Source organism: Fringilla coelebs (genome assembly GCF_963513975.1).
Source record: "Fringilla coelebs genome assembly, chromosome: 3".
Lineage (NCBI taxonomy): Eukaryota > Metazoa > Chordata > Aves > Passeriformes > Fringillidae > Fringilla > Fringilla coelebs.
Genome location: NC_140030.1, coordinates 61,254,134 through 61,279,885, shown reverse-complemented (window position 1 = coordinate 61,279,885; position 25,752 = coordinate 61,254,134). Strand labels below are relative to the sequence as shown.

At 39.5% G+C, this 25,752-nt stretch overlaps 1 protein-coding gene across 5 annotated transcripts in view; it reads right to left on the bottom strand.

Annotated features, from left to right (window-relative positions):
- The window catches only part of ARID1B (AT-rich interaction domain 1B), a 325,491-nt gene that overhangs the window by 205,206 nt on the left and 94,533 nt on the right, over window positions 1-25,752 (bottom strand). For all 5 annotated transcript variants that reach the window (XM_084203719.1, XM_084203720.1, XM_084203721.1 and 2 more), the window contains one exon: window positions 19,855-19,965. In XM_084203719.1, coding sequence (XP_084059845.1) covers window positions 19,855-19,965 — 111 coding nt within the window. The remainder of the gene's footprint in view (window positions 1-19,854; window positions 19,966-25,752) is intronic.

Genomic DNA, 25,752 nt, shown 5'->3' with positions numbered 1-25,752 from the left:
TGCGGCCCAGCAGCACCTTGCACTGAAGGGAAGGCAATCCCTGCCCAAGCCAGCGGTGTGGCTCCGCAGGACCTGGTGCAGGCGGGACAGCTCCGTGCTGAGCACCTGACACCAGGCTGTACCTACCCGTACTGGGGGCTCTCCATCGGGCTGGCCCACGGACTGAGTACCCACGAGCAGCTGGAGTGCATTAGACAGGCTCCTGGGGCACATTTTTCCATTTTGTTTCATCCAAAAGGAATCCAGCTCGCTCCTTGCCTGCTGGGTAATTTGAATCAAACAGTAAAGGGCTCAACCCAGCGTTGCTTCAAAAACCTTTGCCTGATATGAACCAAAATACTTATCCAGCCCCACTCTAGCATGGGACAGCTTGAGCAGCCACTGAAGGAGCAAGGCCAAGTTTCTCTAAAAAGAGGTCCTTAAGAGAAATCAAAGAGGTCTCCAGAAAAACCATGGACTTCAAGGGCTGCAGCACAGCAAGTGCCCTCAGGAAGAGTAGAGCTTAGAGCCAGAACTACAGCTTTTGTCAGTGCTGACTTCTCAATACTCATCATCTGTACTCACAATGGATACAGTGTTTTCATATATAATTAAAAATAATTAAATACTACTGTCCAAAAAATTCTAAATCTAGGACTAAAAGTAAGTGAGATTACTTTCTATGAGAAACCAAGTTCAACTTTCAGAACTTTTCACAGTTTGGAAATGGAAGATCAATGGCATCACTATGCTATTTCAGGCCTGCACACAATTTTCTGTATTTTTTTGAATGGTTGACTAATAAACCATACAAGTTCTCAACACCTCCTACTTAACTTTGAAGTATCTTAGTGCAATTCAAATCACTGTTCATTGTTAGCACTCACATTTAAGAATTTTAAAAAATGAAATAAAATAAAAAATACTTTTCCCCTCCCAACACTTCAGCAAGAATATAAACAAAATATTTCAGTGATGTCTTTCTCCAAACTAGCTCCAAACCAGTTTTGCTTTTTTAAAAAGCAGAACTGTGAAATACCAGCTGAGTTATTTTCAATGTGTAAATAGGCAAACACCTGAAAATTTTAACATACTTTATACAAACTTAATTTTAGACTGCAAATAAGAGAATCTCAAAAAGTCTTCCCTGCTGTAAGGAATTATACATATTCCACTGATCAGCCCTCCCTCAAGCTGAAACTGTGCTTCGTAAAATTTACCAAAAGGAAATTTGTGATGAACTAGAGTGTTAACTAATGTTCAACACTGGTTTAAGTAAATTAACCCTAGAGTAATAACTATTAATTATTTTCATAAAATATATTATTATGTTCGGTACTCTGAGCAATCACATTCTAATTTGGGATACAGCTCTTATTCTGAGGTATAAAAGCAAACCTAACATTAAAAAGGACATATTAGTGTTGTCTTTTTATTTGATAAGTGAATGAAATTAAAAAACAATTTCATTACAGCAGTGCTACAGGAAACAAACACACCAAAAAAACCACCAGAGCAAAACTGAAGAAGACACTTAACCTAGTTCTGAAAGGACGTATCAAGCCAAAAATGACAGTATTATATCACTATTATTAGCTTTAGAAACAAAGCTTTTAGGAGTAATTTCAGTTTTTAGTCCATTACCCTAAATGATGGCATATGTAAAAAGAGCACATGCAGAAATGTAGTTTGAGAAAGATTAAGAGATTATTTTAGAAGCAAATCACTCCATAAATAAAGCATAAAGGGAACACAGCATCATTCAGGAATGGACATCTGTCACCCAAGCAGATACCACATCACACATTCGCAGCTTAATTCTGCAAAGTGGAAAAACAAGACTTGAAAAAAACACATAGTCTTACATGCATTACATTTATTTTTAAATTTCTAGTTACCATAAATATCATCAAGAAGTATAAACATTACACAGAGAGGAAATGGTGAGAAATAAAATGAACAAAGAACAGAAGAAAAGAAAAAAGTCACATGGAGTTGGAAAAATCCGGCCCTATCCTGAGCAGCTTTTCTTCTAGTGGGGGAGGGAATGAAGAGGGAAGAAAAGTCACATTCAATGTCATTTTGACAGGGACCTCTTATTCAAAAACTATTATTTTTCCATCTTGAATAAGAGAGAACCAAGTGCTCTTCATAATCACATAAATGACCTACCACTCTCTAAGTGCTCTCTCTTAGATCAACAAAGAGCTATCGGAAGCAGAAAGTATTGCACACTACTCCCCTGTCGTCTCAATCCAAGTCGTCCGCACAGCTCAACCTACCGTAAGAGAAACCTTGAAAGGCCAAAAGCTTTAGGAAATAGACTTATCAGACTACCCCTCCTCCTTTAAGCAATCCTTTTAGAGCTTTGCAGTGTTAAAATTATAAAGACACAGAGAAAAATAAAAGTTAAGAGCAGGAGAGGAGAAGCACAATGGGAGCTACCTTATATTTTTCTAGGAGGAGCTAATCAATAGCTTTAAAATGGTGTTTTACAAAGGTGAGAGCAAAGATTTCAGTTGTCCTTAGAGGTAGACCATTCCCTAATGCTGCATTTTCAGTCAACTTGTGCAATTAACTAACTTAACACAAAGGTTCTTATTGCAAGGCATGCCACACCAGAATGTAAACTGACCAACTCACACATCTCCCTTCTTTGGGGGAAACAGCAGAACCTGTCCCCATAAAGTCAATGACAAGGCTAAGATCTTTATTCCAAAAGAAGAGGTATTCTGGGGGTTGGAGGTGTTTGTGTTAATTGTGTTTTGTTTTGTTTTGTTTTCAAGGACAGAGAGATAAATCCCATTAATTTATTCGTCTTCAGTTTTTTCCCTATAACTGAACCAAGAAAGTACCCAAAGGGGAAAAAAAAAAAAAAAAAAAAAGAAAACTTCATCACGTGAAAGAAAAAAAGGGGGGAAAATCCCCAAGCACCTCTTTCAGACTACAGTATTGCCAAACACACAAACATCTCCCAGAAATGCTTTGCTGCTATTTTGAAATCCAACTGCAAATTACAGAAGTTTAATTAAAAAAGAAGGATCTGGTACACTGAGCGACTTAGCAACTCAGACGTCAGGTAACTCACAGGGTGGAAGTAAGGGGGTAATACACAACCCAGATATCCTGCCCTTTACTGTAACTGTCCCAAAACACTCCACAAACTCCTGTTTCACCTGTGAGGAACGTGATGATCACGTATTGCACGGTACATTTTCCCCTTGATTCCCCAAAAGCTGAAGTCAGGAGTGATGAAAGCTTACCTTTACCAGGCAGGTCAGCCTGAAATCCTGACTGTGCAAGAATTTCCATTCATCCATGCAAACCACCTGAAAAGGTGCAGACCAAACTACTTGTAGTAGATGGATTTGCTGCAAATTCAAATCCTCTCAAACAGAATGGGTGAACCACTTCTGACAAATGACATTTGTTGAAATGCTCTGTGTTCACAGGCTGCAATAAATTGGGCAATAACTAAGAGCTGGGAAACAGGGACGATGGCAAGACTGGGATTGACTCAGAACTCCTTCAAAAACTAAATCCATATATTCACCTCTACCACTACCAAAAACCATAAGGATTAAGTTTACATTATCAGAAGGAGGAACCAACAGGCCATGATACTTTCTTCTGTTTCTACCAAGACAGAGTATAGTAAGTCACAAAGGAAAAGCAAACACAAGAACACCCTAAGAGAATCTGAATCCTTGGCTCTGACCTTCTCTCCATATTCTCCCTCTGTCATCTTTTTTTTCCCTGCTTCCTGCACAGCTAGCTGTACTGCTGACTGCAGAGCACTTACTGAAGAATGCATAATTACATCTCTTTAACCCCTTGCTGTCTCAGTGTATATATACCGTGCTTGGATCTAGGGTTTTTAACATTCCCCTTCCCCCACCAAAAAGAATGAAAAGAATTTGCACAGGCTAGTAATCCCCCAAAAATATAGGAATACCACTGATACAGTCCTATTGCCAAAGATTCCAACCCACACAAATTAGACTCCCATGTTACTTCCCCACTAGCTGCTCTCATGTGTTCCTCTCCGCTACATTTCATTTCAGACTGATCAAGTAATACACACAGTAGAGTCAGTGAAATGTAAGAACATCACCAACAAAAGAACATTTCAGGCCCAGTAGCTTCTGTTCACATGCTTTTCTACAGAATCTAGCAGTGTGCAAGTGCAACAAACTCTTTCACTTCCATCATATCAATCCCTACTCAGAAAGAGCTTGAGAACCTACTCTTATGTCAGTGACAGTAAAAACTTCCTGTGAATTTTGTTCTTCATCTAATGTCTAAAGACATAAGCAACTCTTCAAATTAACAAGTACTTTTCAATTTTTATGGAGCTGGTGTGCAATCTCAGGCTATAGTGCTTGTGCTTTGCAAAAATTCAAGAAATAGCATACTCTGAAACAATGCTTTATCATAAAAGCTGTAAATATGTTTGCAGGCCCTAGCTGCTGCTGTTAACAAGGACAAGAATTTTTTTCAAAAATAATTTCAGAAGTACCAGCTGTTGTGTTTTAAATGGACAGGAGACCTTAACTAATAGGCATATGAGACCATAGCAGCAGTCAGATGAAAACGATGGAAAAACAGAAATCCTGACCTAAAAAAGGCTTAAACAAAAAACATTCTGTGGACCATCAGCTAATGAGAATTTGTTGGTTTTTTCTTTCCCTCCAGTTTGTCTCTATTTCCAGCTAGTCAGAGGAATGGCTGAAGGCTTAGAATTCTGAATAAAGATAGTACTGACCTATGAACCAGTGGTTTCTAAATGAATCTTTCTTCACTTATGTATGGTTTGAAAATATATCGTTTTCAGCAAGGCTTCTACCTGTGCTGAAGGATGTTGTTATAGCTCAGCAGAAGGCTCCAACTGTTTATCAAGGAGACCCATATTTTCTGGTCACTACAGGTGGAGCATAGGCTGCAGTGTACAACAGGTTTGCAGACTGCGTCCAAAGGGCTCAAAACGGACACTGAAAGAGAGCCAACAGGGTGGCAACAGGGTAGAACAGACATCAAGAATTACTCAGCCTCATCTAAGCTCACTGAAATCAGTGAAGAAACACACTTCAGAAAATTCTGAACTGAGTCCTCTAAGAATAAGGAGAGTGAAATTTAAATTCATTTGGGACTACGGTAGCTGTTGTTCATCGACTGACTTGGAAAAAGTCACCCACATGGAAGAGATGCTACCGGTGTTTGAGTTTGGATTTTTTCTTCCATGTGGTTGATTGTTTCTTTAAACAGGCTCTCCAGTCTTTTCTTCTCATTCCAAATCAAAGACTGATTTCACCTACAAGAAGCAAATACACTCTTTGATTCCCATGGCAAAAAAGTAATAAAACATACAGAGCTTTCTAATCTTCTATATGTTCTTTTGTATCATGCATTATTACAGTTAAAGCTGAACTAGTTTTAGTTAAATGATTTTATGAAAATTGCCATAGTTTGATGAGGGCAACAGAGCTATGACAATTACAGCAACAAAAGGCCTACACAAAAGATTTTTAAAAGAACTGAGAAACTGAAAATACCAGGAACTCTGGAAAAACCTGCAGAAGGAATAATTTTAAGTTGTTCTGAATTCTGCAAATACAGCACTAAGAAGAACATTGAGTACCTAAATAATTAAAGTTTATCCTCTTTATTGAAACAGTCCATGTTTGAGAATTCATGTGAGTTTTAATGTTTAATTAAGGGATTTAAACCTCGTTTTAAGTGAAAACTCAATGCAACCTTAACTATGAACCCACGAGGTCACCTCCATAATATATTCATGTTGGGAGATCCAGGACCTGGCTTTTACATAAGTCAGTTACTACAAACACACAGTTCAAATATCAGTCACAAGCACGTGAAAAATCAATTTACAAGGAGATGAAAAAATAAATGTTCTAGGAGATAGGATATGCTAATGAAAATTAGTGTAGTGTGTTTGCTTTTTGTCCACATCCAGGTTTTGGTTTCACATCCAGTGACTGCTGAGACATGTTTATTTAGTGATTAAAAAAGAAAAAAGATTAAGCAGCAACTTTGAAAAGCCCTGTGTAGATAAAGATACGCCTGTTTTAGAAGCAATTAGTAATTTCTTATTCATGGAATGTAAACTGTTTTGTCTAATTTTCCCAGAATTTGCAGATTTAAGGGGAATGCAACTCAAAGGATGAAATTCATACCCATAAAGCCTGGAGATGAGAGTAAGCTTCTAGTCCAGCCTATTTAATATATGCAGTTGTACAATACTATATCCACACTTGGAGCCAATTTACCCATTATTGCCTTTTTTCTTTTCTTTTTTTTTTTTTTTAATATTTAAACAGAATTTAAAAAACACGTAAAAGAAAAAACTTTTTAAAATGTATGTTATTGCCACAAGCATCAACACTACAACACACCAGCTCCAGGCTGGCCTGCAACACAGCCCACAGCTGCTGTTGGGCAGGAGTAGATAAGAGCCTCATGCAGATCTCAGGTGGTCAGGGAGCCGGGATGCCTGTCCATCTGCCATCCAGCCTGGAACTCCCTGAGGCAGCAAATATATATCCCTTGAGCTTTAGATGCACCAAAGGTGTCTACAGGAGTCACATGGATGCTGAAGATGGATGTGGTGGGGAGAGCAGGAGCCCTGCACACACAACCTCCCTGCTCGGATACCTGAGCACAGTCTGCAGTCAGCTCTGTAGGTGAAATAAATCTCAGTTTCAAAATCCACTGTCCAGAAGCTGCAAGTCCATCCTACAGGAGGTACCATTCACATCACCACTGCCACATGGCATCAGTAAAAAAGGACAAAAAAATGAGCAATATTTGTCTTCTCCTGAGATGTCCTTGGAAGTTTTTAGGACAGAAGGATCTGTGATAGATACAGATGGACAAAGCAAGGTGCCAGTAAGAACCCCATAACAACAAATTCACAGTTTTAAAAAAAAAAGGGAGGGAAGGGGTTGGGAGAAAATATTGATTCCAGGTTTGTTTGTTACCCTCCAAGTTTGTAACAGAGAGACCATTTGTGTCGGCAGGGATGACTGAATCCCTGTATCCACAGCATTTGACTGCACTTGGATATATGCCTCCTACTAGAGACTAAAATGAAAGCTATATTTTAGAGCACTGAAAAAGTGAAACAAAGCCTGCAGCTTGTGTTTATAGCAATACTTCTACATGTCTAGATGTTTTTCACCAGCTCCATATTAAGAAAGGTGGTAGATGTAAATACTGTGTCCCCAGGACTGTTCAGGATTTTTTCTTCCCCAGTCCTTCCACCATGAGGTGCATCTCTTTTGAATGCAGCCAACAAAATGCTACATGTAAAGAGCATGGGGTGAAAACACTACGGGCAGAAGAGAAGATGGGCACACAAATTAAAAGGCAACTCCAAAATATTTCCTCAACCCAAATGCTACACAATCATATCAAGGCTTGTGTGTGCTGACTTCAGCATCTGCTTCAATTGAATTACAAGAACAGACCAATCTGCATTACTTTTTAGAGTGTTTCAAAAAAGCAGAATTGTTGCGAAAAATTTAAAATAATAATAAAAAGAAAGCTTTTTTCTGGTTTTGAACACACTAAATGGGAGCAACCAAGTCTGCCGGAGGCTTGGCTCCAAGTTTATGAAGACAAGATCAAGGAGAGAAAGGGTTAAGCCCCGAAAAATAAAAGAGCAGCAGAGCAAATCTGTCTACATGTTTGAAAGGGCCTATAAAATGTTACAAGCAAAACAGGAAAGCTTGTGTTAATAATGCATAAACCAAAGGAGGGGGGAAAAAGCTACCCATTTAATGGAATAATGCTTTTATCCCCGCAGTTAAAACGAAATAAACCATGACTATTAATCTGGTACGGCCATGTAAAAGCGCAGTTTTTAAACATTTTCCAAGAGGGGACAGCTCAGTGAACGCTCCGGCGAGCGGGGCCTTCGCAGGGCCGCGCTCGGCGCTGAACACCAGGCTGGGCTCGGCGGAGGCCATTACCCGCCCGTCGCCATGGCGACGCTAACAGAGCGCCCGGCTTCAAAGACAAAGCTGTAATTTCAGACGCGCAGCAGCCAGGGGGAGCGGGGAGAGCTCCCTGCCACCTCACCAGCCATTACACAAATGCCCTGCACGGTGCCGAGCCGGCCTGAACGCCGCCCGCCCGGCCCGGCCCAAGGACACACGACCCGAGCCTGCTACACCGACACGCTTTCGGGTTTACGGCGTCATTCCAACCACCGCAACAACAAAAGTCGCTTTCACTCTTTCATCCTACGTGAAAAGAGTGGGGATACTTGTGAGATCATCATTTCTGGGGAGAAAACCCTCAGCGGGAATGAAAAAGCTCACCTAAGTTTCACCGCTGTGTGGATAATGGCAATAAAAAGTAATGGTAGCGCAGAAATGACAGACATTAACTCAGTTTACACACTGCTGTCTCATCAATGTGCTCTTATTAAACGTGACAAAAATGTCCACTTGGAAATCAATCCATAAAGCTGGCCTTGTAGGCTAGCAATACTTCAGTGTGCTGCCAGGGAAGGCACGGATCCATAGGATGCACTTTCTAAAAGCTGCTGTACCGAGTCTCCAGGAGGGAATGCAGCTCTTCTCCGAGGTGCCATGTTCCCCACTGCATCACAGCATTCACCAAGATAAACGTAACGTACTCCCTTTCGGCTTACTAAAGTTGGGTTACCTTGCAGACCCCTTGGAGACCAGACAGAAGAGGTGGAAAAAAGTCAGATCCTTAACAACACAAAATTTGGAAGTGTATTTTTTTCTGTTAACACATACAGAGAGGTGTGTATAATCAAAATGGTATTACAAGCACTACTTGCCTAGTCTGAAGGAAATCTAATCCTGTTCTGCAGAAATACGGACACTTTGCTTCCCTCTCAGTACAAAAGTACGGTGAGGTTTTGTACTCTTACCAGAAAGGCATCTTCTCACCTGAGAGAGCCCAGAGGTGTCCAGGAACACTAAACCCCAAGCACAGCAGCACGGAGCGCCCTGGTTAGCCAGCAAACACAGCACACAACCCATGCGCACAGTTCAGCCTAGGATGACATGTCAGCCCGTGATCTGAGCGGGTGAACAGCAGCACCAGCCACCGCACCCTGTCCCTGATCCACATGCTCCCAGTCCAAGGCACAGCAGGGGCCAGCACTTGCTGTTGGCTTTTGTCACTCCGTAAGGCTCCGCGATAGGTATTGCTCACAAGCTTGAGCTGGATCCTGCACGTGACCCCGAACCAATAACCCCAGACTGAACTTGGAGAAGGATAAGCTGCCTGATCTGCACTTGTTTAATCATGAATCTCTGAGTTCTGTGAAATACAAAATTCAGCTTTTGACAAACCTGAGCCCATGTTATTCAAAATAAGCACACAGAAATTGAGAGTATGCTAAAAATTCAAATATACATAGATGGGTATACAGAATGTTTAAGATTGAAGGGAAAAGTAATAATTTTAAAAAGAAATAATAAAGAAGGAAGTTGAAGATTTTTTTGTTTCTATCTTCTTTTAAATAAACATTTTTTAAAAAAACCCTTTGCACCATAGCTGATCACATATTTTGTTTCTAAGTTTCATCTTTAATGGATGTGGGTGGTGGAGAAAAAATGTGTCAGACTAAGTCTTTTAATTACTTCTAAACTCTGGAGTTTCACTTCGTGTTGTAAGTGAATATAGTCTTTAGTTGGCATGGCTAGCTGACTACTGCCCTCTGACCACATCTCCATGGAAATGGAGGTCAAGTGATCAAAATTCACACAGGAGGGAAAGTTTGTTTTTCTAGCAAAAATAAGGTAAAGACTTTACAGGATACACTTCAGTCTGACCTGTATTACTGTGAACATAGCATTAAAAAGCAAGCACTAGAAATCACTGGTTCTAACCAGCAAAAATTAAAGTGCTGAAGTGTAAATATATGCAAGTACATGCATGGGTGCATTTCTCATCATTTCATAGGATTTGATATGTAACCTCTGGTTCTTTGCAGAGGAGAAAAACAACTCTGCAGATAGGCCAAATGGCCCCTCTCACACTGAGCTGTGGTCTCAGTGCTGGAATGACCCTCTGGCCAGAAGCAGCCCAAAGCTTCCAGAGCCAAAAAAATCCCTGTATTTCATCATACCTCAGAGTAGGAACAAAAATGCTGTTACTGTGATTTCCAGTGGGGCAAAATGTCTAAAAAGCCCTGCAAGAATCAGCAGTCATTTAAAAATATTCATGGGTGTACGCAGTCTTCGTAAATCTTCTTTAAAGGTACAAGCAAAAAAAAGTAAAGAAGGCTGACAGAAAATAGATTATGAGAGAATCCAAATGAAGCTGTGAGATGTTACTAAAAGAAAAATTAATTCGGCCAGGCCCCCCAAGCAACAGCAATAAAACCCATTGATTTTAAGATTCTACAGCCTTGTTTCAAAAAATTCTGAAGAGCTGCACTGAAAATTGCACTGAATTTTTAGGTTTTTTCCCACTTTCATATAGGCATGACAATGGAAAAAAATAAGTTTCTATGAAGCTTTCATTAAGCCATACTATTAAGATCTTGACATGACCTGTAAGTTAAAATAAAGGAAAGAAATAATCTGAAGTTTTTCTTCCATCTCCACTCTCCCATGGAGTATCACATGAAAAACTGCTAAGGCTTTCAGTTTCAAGTCTAAACCTAAAAGATAACAGTTTGCATTAAGTTTTATCCCATGCCATAATGAATTTGTTCACTAGGGTCAATGTCTGTACTTAATCCATACACCACTTTATCTACCTATTTCATCTTATTTTGATTGTAACAATTGAGTTTAAAAATCTCAGATCACTTCCACTTCTTTTACTTCCACACTTTTCAAAAGCAACAACTGGCTACTGAATAACTTGCAGTTTAAGAAACAAAAATAGCAACATTTCAGATCTCTTTCATTATCTTTTGTGCAAAATGCATTGGGAAATTTCGTCAGCTGTAAATATACATACTGTAAATATACATATGAATCTACACCTTATTCTATGGCATGAAACAAGCTTTGTCCTCTACACTAAGTCCACTAGTGTATATTCAGCAAACCTTACTAAAGCTTACTGATGCATAATGTATTACTACATGCAAACACAAATACAAACGCTTGTGTACACTAATCTTTGTATTACTTCCCAAAATGATAACTTCAACTGGAAGGTGGAAGATAAACCATTAAGTGAATCTCCATCTTAAGGGAAAAAACTAGAACAAAACCACCAAACCCAACACCACACACTGATACAAATTCATGCAATTTAGCTATAATATAAAACAAATGATCCAGGATGGCATATTTTCCTATCCTAATGCAATTATTCAAATGTGCCTCAAAATTCAGGTCCTAAGTCATATTTAACACAGTAAATCTCACAATAAGGTTAAGATGATTAAAAGGGTCATCTGCAATCGTATGCACGGAAGGAAAGAGATCAAAAGCCTAAAGACTGGGAACTGAAAGTAGCTCTTTCCTGGCATTATCAGCTTTTCTATCTTAATTTCAACATTCTATGATGCTTCATCTCCAAAATTACCCTGCCAATTCAAACAGGACCATCTTTACAAAGTCTTGGGTTTGGAATTGAGGAGGAAATGGCACAGAACCTGCATGGTCTGAGCAGCAGGTTAAAATGTAAATGCCTTCCAAAGACTAATGCAGACCCCCCCCTCTGCTTTTTTTTTTGTGTGTGTGTCTGTGCATATGTATTTTTAAAGGTAAATTGATAATGGAAACTTATTTACATGAAACACACTTCAAAAGCACTTCTCACATACAACATAATACAGCACAGATTCTGTAAAAAGTCAACACACATCACTGTCTTCAAGAGAAGATTCATACTGAATCTGAGATATATGGCTCAGCAAAGAAAGGAAGGTTGGGGAGGTTTAAGTAGTTACAAGACATTAGGTTTAAAGAAAACACATTTAAGGAATGTTTAAAAACCTGTCTCAAACCTCAAAAAACCCCAACAAGCAACCAACAACAAAAGAACACTACTAAAACGTGTGAATGACCTCACAGGACAGGACTGAATTTATCATTATTTGAACACAGTATTAGGAAACAGTACGTTACAAACACTTCCCATCTGCACTGTGATGGCACCTAGAATCCCCAGCAATTATGGACACACCATAAACAATCAGACAAAGCACTGTGAAACCTGGCCTAATCTTAACACTATTGACCGTGACTGCACAAACATCTGCTCACACAGAAACAGCAGCTGACCAGGACCACTCAGGAGTCAGCCTCACATCAAAGACTGCTAACTTTTTTTTTCTAAACATGAAAGCTGCAACAATAGCACCAGAAACCAACATGTTCCCAGCAAACAGGAATGGAAGAAGGAAGAAAAAAAAAAAAATCTACTGCTAGGCTTCAGATGTTGCTGGTCAGAGTAAGTTACTGTGTTTAGCTAAGGTTATGAAGCTAAGGTCATACTTCACAACGGTTGGACAAGCAAAGGAGTTACTTGGAAAAAAAAAATCCCATCTTACAGGAAGACTTGTGGTAAAAATAAAGAAAAAACATTTACAGTGTCTCAGGTACTTCCTGAAATGGTATGCAAGTGAGTAATACTCCTTTGTCTTACTTTCTGTGTTGTAATCCCCATGTTCACACAGGCATGAACAAAGACATGCACCAGTGAATACATTAAGCTTTGGAATTTATAGTATGCTATCAACTCCAAATTTACAAACAACCAAGCAGATAAGATATCTGTGCTTTTATACACTATACATGTATGTACACACATTATGTAAAATATTCAAACAGTAAAAATTGATCCCCAAATAAAAAAAATCCCTACCACTTTAGAGATAGATTCTCAAATGCAGAACCTAAAGGCACTGACTTGGAAATTTAGGCAGATTAAAAAGCCAACCAGTGCAGTTACAACCCCTGCAGCAGGTACTCCTGAGCCATGCATACAGAGGCACCCGTGCTACTACAGTTTACAGCCTTGCATATTAAAGTAACCTTGGGAGCTTTCAGCTCTCATTTCAAGCTGCAAGATTTGGTGGTTCATGGGCTACCACAAATGCAGTTCATCCTAGCTAGAAGGGCAGCAGCCTCTGTGGAAGGGATCAACATAAGCCAGGGGGTGGTAAGGAAATAAAAATTAAAATGCTTCAACCGCCCAAATTAAATCTAGTTTCTTAATTTCTGAATCAATACCAATATTACTCTAGGTATTTGGAAGTATATGGTGCAAATTCTCATGGCTTCAAAAAACATTTCAGGAAAAAAGCTACTAATACTTTACTATTCCACTTAGAACAACATTGGCCTATTTAACTACAAGTTTTTGCAACCTTAACCACTACTGGGATCTATAATCCCTTAGCAGGTTTCCCACATAAATTTCATGTAGAGGTCAGACTAAGTATTTCTTTTTGCATTTGTAAATTTTCCTGGATCATAAATTAGCCATTTTGTTATTACAGGGATGTTGTAAACATTGTAAATGTAAAGTATTTTGAATCTGGAAAAGGTGATGAATAGTAAAGTATCTTTTTTACAATACTTAGTGAAATGACTTTTTTTACTTCAATAACAACCTGAAACCATTCTTTTAAATAAATATGATCAATCTGTCAGGCAAAATCAAGTAATTCTGTAAAGCACTAAACACACATTAATTACAACAGGTCCTTCTCTTCATACTATAAATATTAAGAATTCCTAATTCCAGCATCTGTAATTTTGGTTTCAGTGTTTCAGTTTAACCCTACATGGACAACACACACCCAGGGCTGCTCTGCACTACTTTAATTGCACTTTTTCCCCAAAATGGGACTGAAAGTTAATGTACAAATTCACTCTAGGACAATCAATCACTTTGACCACCCTACATGAAGTCCTGGTTTAACTGAAGTCAGATGTAAAATGCGGGCTAGGATGTGGGTACACAAAAGTCCCTCCCCTGACCAATGTCAGTGGTGCTGCAGTGGCTCACGTGGGTTTTGACCCGTTGCTCTGACTGACACAAATGGGACGCCACATACAGAATCTGGATACAGCAGCTACAGAGCATGTTTTGAAACACACAGAAATACATATACTTGATCTCTCTATACATATGTGTTGAGTGAAACTGGTTCTAGCTACAGGTTTACAAAGAATGTTAAGGGGAAAAAAAAACCCCCAAAAAAACCAACACAGCAACTGCCCTTGATCCAAAATTAAAATAACTTAGAAAAAAATAGCAACTTCTTCCAACTCTGCATGTAATGGCTAAGAAAAACCTTTGAGATAGCTTAGTCACTTCTTTGCAACTTGAAGCTTTTTTCCTTTTATTCCAGGCTTAAACAAAGTTCAGTGGGGCATCAAACTGCCTCAGTTTTAAATTACAGTCTGTACTTTAAAATAGAATGCATGCACCACATGTTCCTGAAGCTAGAGGGTGGGAGTGTTATTCACTGAAAATTGAAGGCTTGTTGAGTCAATAATCTTCTTTCACAGAGTAACAATTTTCAGCTAAAATTTCTTGACCCAAACAAAGGAAAACAAGATCATTCAGTTATTTTACAATGTTGCAGAAAAGAGAAAGGAAAAGTGGGAAAGAGGCACACCAGTTTTATCCTCCTTGATGTAAAAACAGTGGAGAATTTAATTCACAAATATTACATACTCACATTTCTTTCTTTTTCACGGTTTACCGTACTCCCAAACAGATATTTTCAGGCAAAGACATGAACAACTTCAGGACAGATTTGCTATCATGTACTACACACATCTATCAGCTGACAACAGCATTTGCCTCCAAAGAATTTTAAAAAATCAATTTATAGGATTTTTTTCTCTTCTTTCTCAAATCACAACCAATACTCTGTATTTTAAAAATAGTACTTAAATTTAGATCAAACTTTGTATTTGCTTACCTGCAAAGAATTCAACAAAGATTACAAAAAAGGGTCACGGCACTATCTTCTCCTTTAATACTGGTTTGTCCTTACAAGAAAGGCTACAGTGGTAATTAATATTTACATGATGGTAGTACCCACAACCCTGATCATGATTAGGGCTTACTGGACTAAGCTGTATATAAATGTCACCAGAGTCCCTCATCCTAGTAGCTTAATCTCTGAGAAAAGAAGAGTTACCTCCTGCTCCCAATCACAGTTGCTCAAGTAATGCTGGGAAGTGCTTTCCTGGTCTATTAAGACTTCACCCATTAAAGGCATTTGTTCAGGGTGTGCTGTTGCTGGAGATGACTTTCCAAGCTACCTCATATTCTAGAAGTGGAACAGAGAATCTGAATTCCCAAACCCTCCCATATATTTTCCTCACAGCCTATAGCTACTGAGATCCATCTGAAATGATGCTGTTCCATGAGCCAAGTGTATCTAGTTTGGGATTTAGTTTACTACTAATTCCCAACAGAGGTCCTCTGAAATCTAATTTAGTACCCACCATCTACAACAAAAAAGGTGTGTCAACCGGAAGAAAAACTGTCCAGCACTCTAAACATCTTTCACAGGCTCATTAAAATGAGGTAGAACAGAATTGTGAAGCAGTTTATAAAATCAGGAAGGGATTACTGATGTGCTGTTTTGCACAGTACCGAGCATAATGAAACAAGACAACTGACATCTTAAAAAAGTTTATCTGTCCAAGCAACAGTATGTATTATTTTGAGCTCTAAAGCTCATACAACTATAGATGTGCAGAATCACAACCAACTTTGTCAGGTCACAGCACTGCATGAGATTCAAGTGGCATTCGACCTCCACTGCTGGCTACTATTTTGTTTTGCATAGGAATTGCTTTGCCTCAATGAAAACACCCAGTGAATAACTGATGTCACAGAATGAATCCATGAACTCTGAATTCTGAAGATCTAGCAGAGTAGTGATTCCCTCAATTCCAGATACAATCTTCCCCTTCCAACACTGCATGAACTCCAGAAAGCACAAGATAAACCTAAGTTATAACACTAAATCTACAATTTCCCTACAGTTTACATGGATGCAGGTGAGGACCACCACAACCCCACCTTGTCCACAGCCTCCATCCATGCAGGCTCATGCCTCCACACTTGCACTCATGGGCTTGCATTAAGCAGCTTAGGGATGGGAACTGGCAGAAAACTCACCTTACAAAAAGAAGTGAACTGTCTTCTGTCTCTCAGTGGCTCTGTGACTGCTACAGGGCCTGACTGTGAACACTAGAATCTGCTGAGCCACCATGTCTCAGCTGACAGGATGACAGCATCTTAAACCCTTGCAGCAAGATCATACAGTCATTTAGGATATGGCTAAAATCAAAGCTGCCGTGCCCCCCCGTCTGTCCGCTTTCTCATCACAGCTACTGATTTCCATCTCCTTGTCCAAGGTGCCACTGATGCCCATGCAGCTACTCAGTGATTCAGTCAAACACTAACCCAGAAATAGAGGGAGATTATTTTTCATCTGGTTCAGTTCCCCCAGTCAAATCCACTGGCTAGTCCCAGGAGCAACAGTGGAGGAGATGGGAAGGCACAGGCAATGGTGGGGCACACAGCAGGACTGCAGCTGCCCTGGCTTACAACAGCTCGAGACACCACAGATCTTTTACCTGTAGGTTGCAACAAAAAAGCCTCAGCAGAAACCTGTCTTGAAAAAGCTTGGCAACCTTGGGCCATTAGACCTCATAGCTCAAAGAAGCACACCTGATGCTGGGCAAAAAAGGGCCTTATTAAAACAAAGTAATAGCAAAAACAGTAGCAGCTACCTGAAATTATTTTAATACTCATGCCAATTAAAAAATTATATTATTAATATTTTCTGCTCCTTATTCTAGTAACACAATCCAATGTGAACATTTAAAAATGCACTTATTAAAGACAAAATAAAGGATTAGTCTTCATACACACACAGCCTACTGCTGACACAAGCTCCTTTACTGCAACAACAAATCTGCAGATACATCCTTTGGAAGCTCTTTCCTGCAAGTCTGCTCCAGCTTTCTCACAATAGAAAAAAAATGTGTATTTTGCTATTATCCCTTAAGTCTTGATAAATATGTTCTGTAGTAGTTGTTCTCCAGACAATTTCATTCAGGTCTCTCCCCCTTTATTCCTCCACTCTAATAGGGAACAGTTTCTGTTTATGACTTCCTTTCCTTCACAGAGGACCTAACTCCCATGTTTTCTCAAAGGCTTGAGATTTCCTTCTAATTGTGACCCCAACAAAAGTGCTTGGAGCACTATTCTGTGCAACTTTTCATTTGGGCTCTCAGTGACTCCACATGGTCAGAGACCCACAGGTCAAACCCTCCAGATATCAGAGCAGTTAGGAGAAGGAAAGCAAGCATTGTATAGAATCTGACAGGCCATTAGAAGTAGCTAATAAAGCCATATTTTGTTTGTAGCCATTTGTTACCAACCCACATTACAAATTTGTCTGCTTTGAACTTTATGGGAACGTTCATGCCAGGACTTTTATATACAATGTGTGAAGGAAACGGAACAACTATTGAGCTGTTTAGCTGTGCTTACTGTGACACAAACCTGCTGAAAAAACTCCCCCAAAGGGTGACACAAGCCAGCATTCAGTGCTGCAGAAAGTGGCCAGCTCCTCTTCGAATCCATCAAAGGGAAATTCTTTTTTTAAAGCCACATCAGAGAAAACCATTCACCATTTAGTATTACATCTCTTTTGTTGTTTTTTGACACTTGTATAAGCTCGCTATATAGCTGCTGTGATTTTACACAATGCCCTTAAGAAATAAAAAGATAACGGGCAAATTGTATAAATACCAGAATACCATGAAACAAGACATAACTAAATTTTATTAAAAGCCTAACACCACTGCTATAATTTCAAGCTTCACTGTACAGACAACTTACTGATGACTACCCAGAAGAACCACATTACCCAAAAACAAGCTTAAGAAGCCATATTGAGTATACCAAAATAGGAATACTGAACAAGGAAGAGTGATCAAGGGTTTTCATAAGCAGTCTAAAACAGAAAAAAGAACTCTCCTGCTTCAGGGGAAAACCACCATGTTCAAACCATTACCCCAAATAGAGTCATATTAAAGCCTTTAATGTATGGATCATCAAAAAAAAAAAAAACCCTTGGTTCTGCATACAAAGAATTGAAGTTTTAAATTTGAAAAACAAAACAAACAAAAACCCCACACCAAAATACAAAATTACAGTATCCTCCATTCCCCTTTGCATGAAAACAGCAGTGTTTTTTGAGTGTATGAAGTGTTCTCAGGTTATACATCAAAGCTTTTCAGTAATTAGGAGTCTCAGTAACAGCATTTGGGACCAACTTAGCGTTTAAGTTCTGTGGCCAAAATGGTTAACATTCACTGTTAATACAACCAGCTTACTCATACCTAGAATAATTATGAGCTACTAAATATACCAAACACTCTGGGACACAGATAATACCCAATACTCTGCTTAAATATCATGATGCTGGAGATAGGACAGAGCATGGATTAAAAGTAGGACAATTGTTTAAGAAAAAACACAGGCAAATTAGCAGAACATTAGCTCATAAATAACTACTTCTCTCTACCCTAATAAACACTGTTCATGAAAAACTGGGAGATAAAAAGTTCTTTTTAGTATCCCTGCATTTTAAACTAGGTAGTTATTGCCAAAACAGTTCAATGTCCACAGGAGCTACTATTTTTAAGGTAACTGCCAGCATCCATTTTTGAGAACTGTTCAGACAAACCAGTCTGTTTTAAAAAGAGCTCCTGAAAACTGTCAAATTAATACGAGGTTCAAAGCAAATGGATACCTTTTCTCATACCAGTTTCCATAGCTTTTCCTGAGACTTGCATGTTTCAAATGTCATGTAAAGAATTTGTATCACATATACTCTCCTAGGTGCCAAAGATGTAACTTTAAAATGCTGCGAAGATGTTTATTGCCCTATTTTTAAGGATTTACAATTATGCCATGTGCCAGAGGTAATATATACATCATACTACCAGATTTCACAAATAAATACTTAATACAGTAAACTTTTCAGAGAGATCTCTCTGCCAACTGCAAATGAATAAATACCCAGTGAACCATGGGAAATATTTCACATGTTTCTGATACATCATTCCAAGCCAGAGGTCACATAGTTTATATAAAGTTTTCATCATTTTGGCTGAACATATTCTAGTTGGTTTAAATTCATGCTGGTTTATACCACCAAACAAGAAAATCCCCAAACCACAAAGAGCACATAGAGACAAGGCTAAGTACTTTGTCCATTACAAGACCTTCAAAAATGCAATCAGCTGCAATGTCTTCACAACATATATTCATTTGGGCTGCTTCCCCCACAGCAGAATGTGTAGAGCTCAGAAAAGCTGATAAATATTGGACCAAAATAATCTCCTAATCAAAAATCAACCTAGCCTAAGTATTGCTGCCATTCCTGCTTCTACACTTGAGTAGTAATAGATATTACCAGAATAACATGTCAAACTCATTACTGATTATCAGCGTTTGGAACAGACAGCTCTTGGTAACAGTATTCTAAACCAGAATCTACTGAAAACATTTGAAAAAGGACACAGAAAAAAGCCTCCTCCTCACTAGAATGGTTTGTGCAAGAATGGAATTCCTGAAGTTAAAAAATCAATCAATTTCCTCTATGCAAATACACATGTACAGAAGCACAGAACATACATGTGCATAAATAGTGCTGTTCTGAACCAGAACAAGCTTAAGCCAAGTCCATTCACACACAAGCTCTCTGTTCCCATATTTTTGAAAACAATTTTTCATCAACCTTATTTAGTATTTCTTCTTTCACTACTTCTCATCTGCTCATCCCAGATGCAATAAACTGGTATGTAAAGTACTTTCAATTTTAAATTACTGAAACAAACATTATTTTCTTACTGGTAAGCTCGATGGTCTTTCTTGCTGGATTAGATTCAAGTCTTCATGGTTAGGCTTTCCTGGGGCCATAGGGGGTTGAGATCTGGTTCCATAGCCTTCCTGAGACATGTCCTGCAAAAACATTTGTAAAAGAATTATTAACCTGATTCAGTAATTAAAATTAAATCTGCATCATGGAAGGATGAAAATAAAAGAGCTGAGTGCTGATGGTCTTTTTTGATCTCAAGTTTTTACTAGTTAAACCTTTCTGATACAAGTATCAAGTCCACACAGGTACTGCTATGACATGTGCTGTTTGTAAAGAAAACCAGGGAGCTGAGATGCATGCCAACAACCAGCAGGGAATCATACCACTGGAACATGGGAAAACACACAAAACCAAACCACCTAAACAACCCCATTTTACTGTAAAAGAGTAACAAGCATGAACATCCATCCTACTCTAAGACGTATTCTCAAGCGTTTTGATAAAGTACTGAGCCAGGTGGAAGACTGGACTTGAAAATAGGATTGCAATCACACTGCGTAATCAGACTCCTGTAACAAGCCGGGATTTACCATCGGTACTACTGGCGCAAATTTCAAACCCTGGCCATCGGGTCATAGCACACAGCACAGTCACTGCATCTGCTGGAGGCACATTCTGGTTGAAGGTTAGAGGGTACATGTACTTGATCAAGCATAGCTCCAAAGCTTGTAGCAGTAACCTGGGGATTTTCCTCCCTGCACAGGCCCAACCCGTTGTAGTTAATGGCCCAACACAACACCCACCATGCATGGCTGAGGGGAGCAATGAAACAACCTCCTGTCCTGCACCCCCCAGGCACAAGCTTATATCACACACAAAGATACTTGCCCATTGCAAAGCCTTAAATTCAGGCTTCATTTTAGCTTCTATAGCAGCTTCTACACCAGCTTCTTTAGGGAAAACAACAGAAAGCTCAACACTGACTTCAGCATGTATAACTGGCAGGGAAAGTTGAAGAACCAGTTCCTGCTAGAAAAGATATCTCACCTTTTTCTTTGTTTTTAAATGATTTAACTCTACTCTCCCCTTCACTAGTTTACTACCAGTTCAGTTTGCTTCAGCCACCCTAAGGCCTTAGATTTTGTGGCATACCCAAAGCAGGCAGGAGCTGTAAGGCACAGAAGGACAGGGCAAGCTGCCCTCTGCCCCACCCCACCATCACCTTGCTGCTGCTGCCTGTGCAGGGCTGCTCAGGCAGCCCAGTGCCCACAGCCACAGCTGCGGCTCACGCACAGACTCCAGAAGGCAGCTGGCTGGCAGAGCAGGAAAGCTTTCTGTCTCCGGTTTTAGCCCAGCTTCTGACAGAGAGAAATTTGTTAACAACTGTACCATTTCCATTCAGCCCCTTCCACCCATTTGGACTCTCACAGATTATTTTAAGGGATGCAGAAAATTCAATGGGGCTAATTAAACAAACCCCAGCAAACCTGATACGATATAAACCCAGCAATAAATGACCCTATCCCTAAGCCTGTGCCAAGTAAAATCAAGAAACACTTAAAAGGCCAGCACTTCAATGTGGTTACCAGCAGAGGGTAACAATTAGGCTTAAGGGTGACAAAGGCTGATGGCTGAATGATTATTATCCCCTGTGACCCCCCGCACTCCCTCCCGCCCAGATTTCCACTTGTCACACAGCTCTCCTGCTGCGCACACCAGCAGGTTCCTGTGGATTAACAGTGAGGTTTAAAATCAACAAATGGCACAAGGCCTCCATTCAGCAGCCTTCACCCCAGTACAAAGGAGTAGAAAGGTGCAGGACAGCTTCACAATAGGCAAACAAATGAGCAAACCTCTGCTTTCCTTTTTATTTAAAAACGCGCATGCACACAAACACACACACACACACACACACACACACACCCCGCGCTCACGCACGCTGGGGCTGTCACTACACAGGCATTCCCAATACACCCGGCAACCCCAGATTTAAACTTCCAATTCACGTTCAACGCTGTTCTTCCTAATTCTTAAAAAATTACACCAAATAAAAACCACTTGTCAAAACAACAACAAAAACCACACAGCTATACCAAGACTGTGAAAAAGGATAAATGGGATATTCAGTTTAGGAGACGTGATTGTAAAAACACAATTGTTCCTTTTTCCAAACAGACACTACAGGATTTTGCGGGAAAGCAAAACATGTTTTTTATATTTTGAAAAATCAAGAGCCATTACTTCCTCACAAAGTACCAAGCATGGGTTTTCCCACGTGTTTGAAAGATTTTAACCTTGCTTCCTACTTAAATTTCCAGGGAGACCAGAGCAGGAGAGAGAAGAGACAGCATGCTTTCTCATGAGAAATACTGCAGGTTGAATGGAATTTACTTTTACCTGGGTATTTGAAGACTATGTATGAAATGTCTTTCCACACACTGAAGAGCACATTAAAAACCCCAGACACAACACCCTTTGTCTTTTTAAATGCACTGTTTTCATAGAGCTTTCCTTTCTGTCTGTAGAAAAATCAAATCCATTTGCTGAGTTGTAGGTGAGGTTTGCAAACACACAGACATTTGTGTTTGTTAATGATGCAGGCACCTGTGCACTCCAAATGGGACTGAGATTACAAACTCTTTCTTACATTCTCTGTAAAGCTATGTAGATACTTGAATCACTAGAAACTTGGAAAGCAGCTCTTGAGAAATAAAGGATCAGTTTGCTCTCAGTAAGCTGCAGGCTTGGGAATCTCCCAGATGAAATATGCATGGGACTGTGTGTATAATTTTATCTGTTTATACACATGTATTGTCCAATAAAAACAGTCCATTTATATCCTAAACATAATGATTAAATAATAGCATATTTCACTAAGAGGTTGGTTTCATAACCAAAGTAGTGCTTAGTATCATTTTCACTGAAAAACAGAAGAGAGAAAATCCCTACTGCCCGTCTTCAGTTCTGCATTTGGAAATTTTGTTAACATACAGCATATTACAGAACAGTGACAACAGATTTTGAGAGATAAATAAGAAATAAGGACAGAAGTATTAGAGTAAATTGTCTGTCACGGAGGAAATGCATGGAATTGGCAATTCTCACAGCTTTGAAAGGTCATTTTTCTTCCCAGCATCTAGGAATGGATTTATCGGGGACTGAAGAGAGGGAACATAAGGGGAAGAGAAACATGTTACCACGTGTTGTGCTACAGTCATGGCTGAGGAACTCCCCATTGATACTGGGGCTCAGTCCTCTCCTGGGATTCCTGACTTTTTTTTTTGTTTGACTCCCAGTATTTCATCCATCATTGACATCGGCTTTCAAAATAAAGCTTATGACTTTTTATGAATCACAGAAAATCCCTCCTCCCAGAGATGAGCATGTGTGTAAGACAGAAACCCAGGCTTTTATAAACAGAAGGCTACAAGTTTCCACTCAGAACTTCCCAACTTGGCACAAACCCAATCATATCATAGCTGTTACAGCACAAACTGTCAACAAAGTTGTAAAATAACTAAAGTCAGGGTTTCCCCCATCAGATTTTAGAAAAGCACAAGGACAAATAATCAGCAAGTCATAAACATATACTCAAAATAACTGAGGTTTAGACTTTTTTAGACTTTTAAAAACACACTTATGATTAAAATAGGTAGGCAAAAAAAGGACTAGACAGAGCCTAAAGCCTATATATCAGAAATTGATCCATAAATAATTATTACATTTGGGAAGCAATAATAATAACAACCAACTGCTTGTAATTCAGACCCTGGACTAGTTATTCATCTCCTATTTATGTACACTTCCAGCTTTTTCTGCAAATTGAGGTATATGGAGCTCAAGATTTGTGTAGTCTGAGTAAGGGAGGAAATGGGATATTTTCATCCCTCTTGTTCTCTGTTATTGTGTTCATCTTTTGATTTACAAGTCTCTAATTCTGGTGTGGGATTTCACTACCACAGAGGTTTAAAGTGATGGAATGAACCTACATACTGGCCTGCAATAAAGTCAAAGGCTCCTTGTTCCTGCCTTCCCCAATTCTTGCAGCTGGACACACATCCCTTAGTTTGTATTAGTGGTCTTTATTAGATCACTTTGTTAGATGGTGCAACTTAAAACTTGCCAGGTAAGTCACCCCTTCCCCTTCAGCTTTATCATGGCTTACTGAACTGAGCTGGCCTTGGGATGGATTGGGTGAGCAAGAGAGGAAGGAAACTTCCCTTTGGCAGCAGCCAGCCATGAGCCTGGCCCCACACTTGCAGGAGTCAATTACACTGCAACCACTTTGGAGTAGGCCACTGCCAGACAGTTGTCTCCCTTTTTCCCCTTAACATGTGCAATGGCAATTAGTGTCACGCTTTCATTCTCTAGCTGGACGGAGCCTAAGACAAGCAAGCCTGTCCACATGGATGAGTTCTCTGTAAATCTGAATGAATATAGCGTTGAAAATGATTGAAACCATGTAGATGCAATGCACATTTGTTTTAAGTTTTGCCGAAGAAGATTAGATCTAATTATTAAATAGTTTAAATTATTTTTAATAGAAAATGAAAGCATAGTGAAAATATTAATTTTTGAGGGAAAACCACATTTAAAGGAGGGTTGGGTGAGAAATGTCATTCAGGCTTCATTCACTTCTACTGCAGTGAGTTTCAGAGGGATAACATGACCACCCAGGAAGATAAGTACCATGATGGTTAAACAGAAAGAAGATAATTTATTTAAAATAATATGCTAGAATTCAATCTGAAAAAACTCATTAAAAACTATTTTAGCCCATGTTCTTGATTCAGTGGGTTAATCTTAAGAACACTTCAAGTGTGAGAGCAGCAAATTCTATAGCAATGTGACAACAAGCAAAACTGAAAACAAATGTTAATTCTTTTTTTTTCTTTTTTTTTTTCCCCCTCAGACCACTTGAGAATGGAAATCAGAACCCAGTAGAGCAGCCAAGAGAAGTGGACAGCCCTACAGTACAAGAGCATTTCACTCATCTCTGAAGGAATACTACTGAATAGAAAGAAGCCAAGTTATGGGCTAAGAAAGAAGCCAAGATATGTTAAGGGCTATGCTAGAAGGATATGCCTTGTTACCAATCAACCAAGCATCTGTTTATTCTGTGCAGATAAGTATGTAACAACACATCTCCCCTATTCTACCCTCTGCATTAACAGAGTACAATAAAGAAAAAAATATGTACCAGAATGGTGACATATCCCTAAAGAGCCAACTTCTAGCCCAACCCTAATACCTAACATGTCACGTCCCAAATTGTATATTCTCTGGAAGCAGAAAACTGGCAACAAAGGCCAGCCAACCTGTTAGAGGAATATTGTAGGTAAGGCTGCACTCAGAAAAAATGTTACGCCCAAGGGCACAGGCAACACTGAGTCTCATGCAAGCAGCCCTGTGGGGAACAATTCACTAAGGACAAAAGAACAGACGTTTGCTTGAATCCTGGCCAGATGGTCTGCAGAAGTCCTGCAGGATGTAGACGGACTCTTGCAGAAGTTCTTGGGTCAAGAATAAATACATACATACATATCTTGAATTTTATGAATCAAAAATGGGGAAGGAAAAGATGAAACAGAATCCTACAAAACCTTGAAGAAAATTGCTGTCTTGCAGCTGGAGAGCACTGTGCACAAACCAGCAAGCAAGTCTCTTGCTGCACAGGAGGAACAGGTGATTGCTGGGGAAAAAATTGTTTTGTTGGTCCTAGCACCTATTACCCCAACAAAAAAGAAGAGCGTGCTAACCACCGGAGGTGGATTACCAATGCAGTCTGGTAATCCTCTTAAACACGCGAGTCTGTGTTTACGTGATGAACTGACTAAACCCTGTTCACAACCAGAATACGTAAATCACTTCAAGCCAACCCTCTGCCACCACCACGGAAAGCTGAATGGAGACAAGGAAAGCAGCAGTCC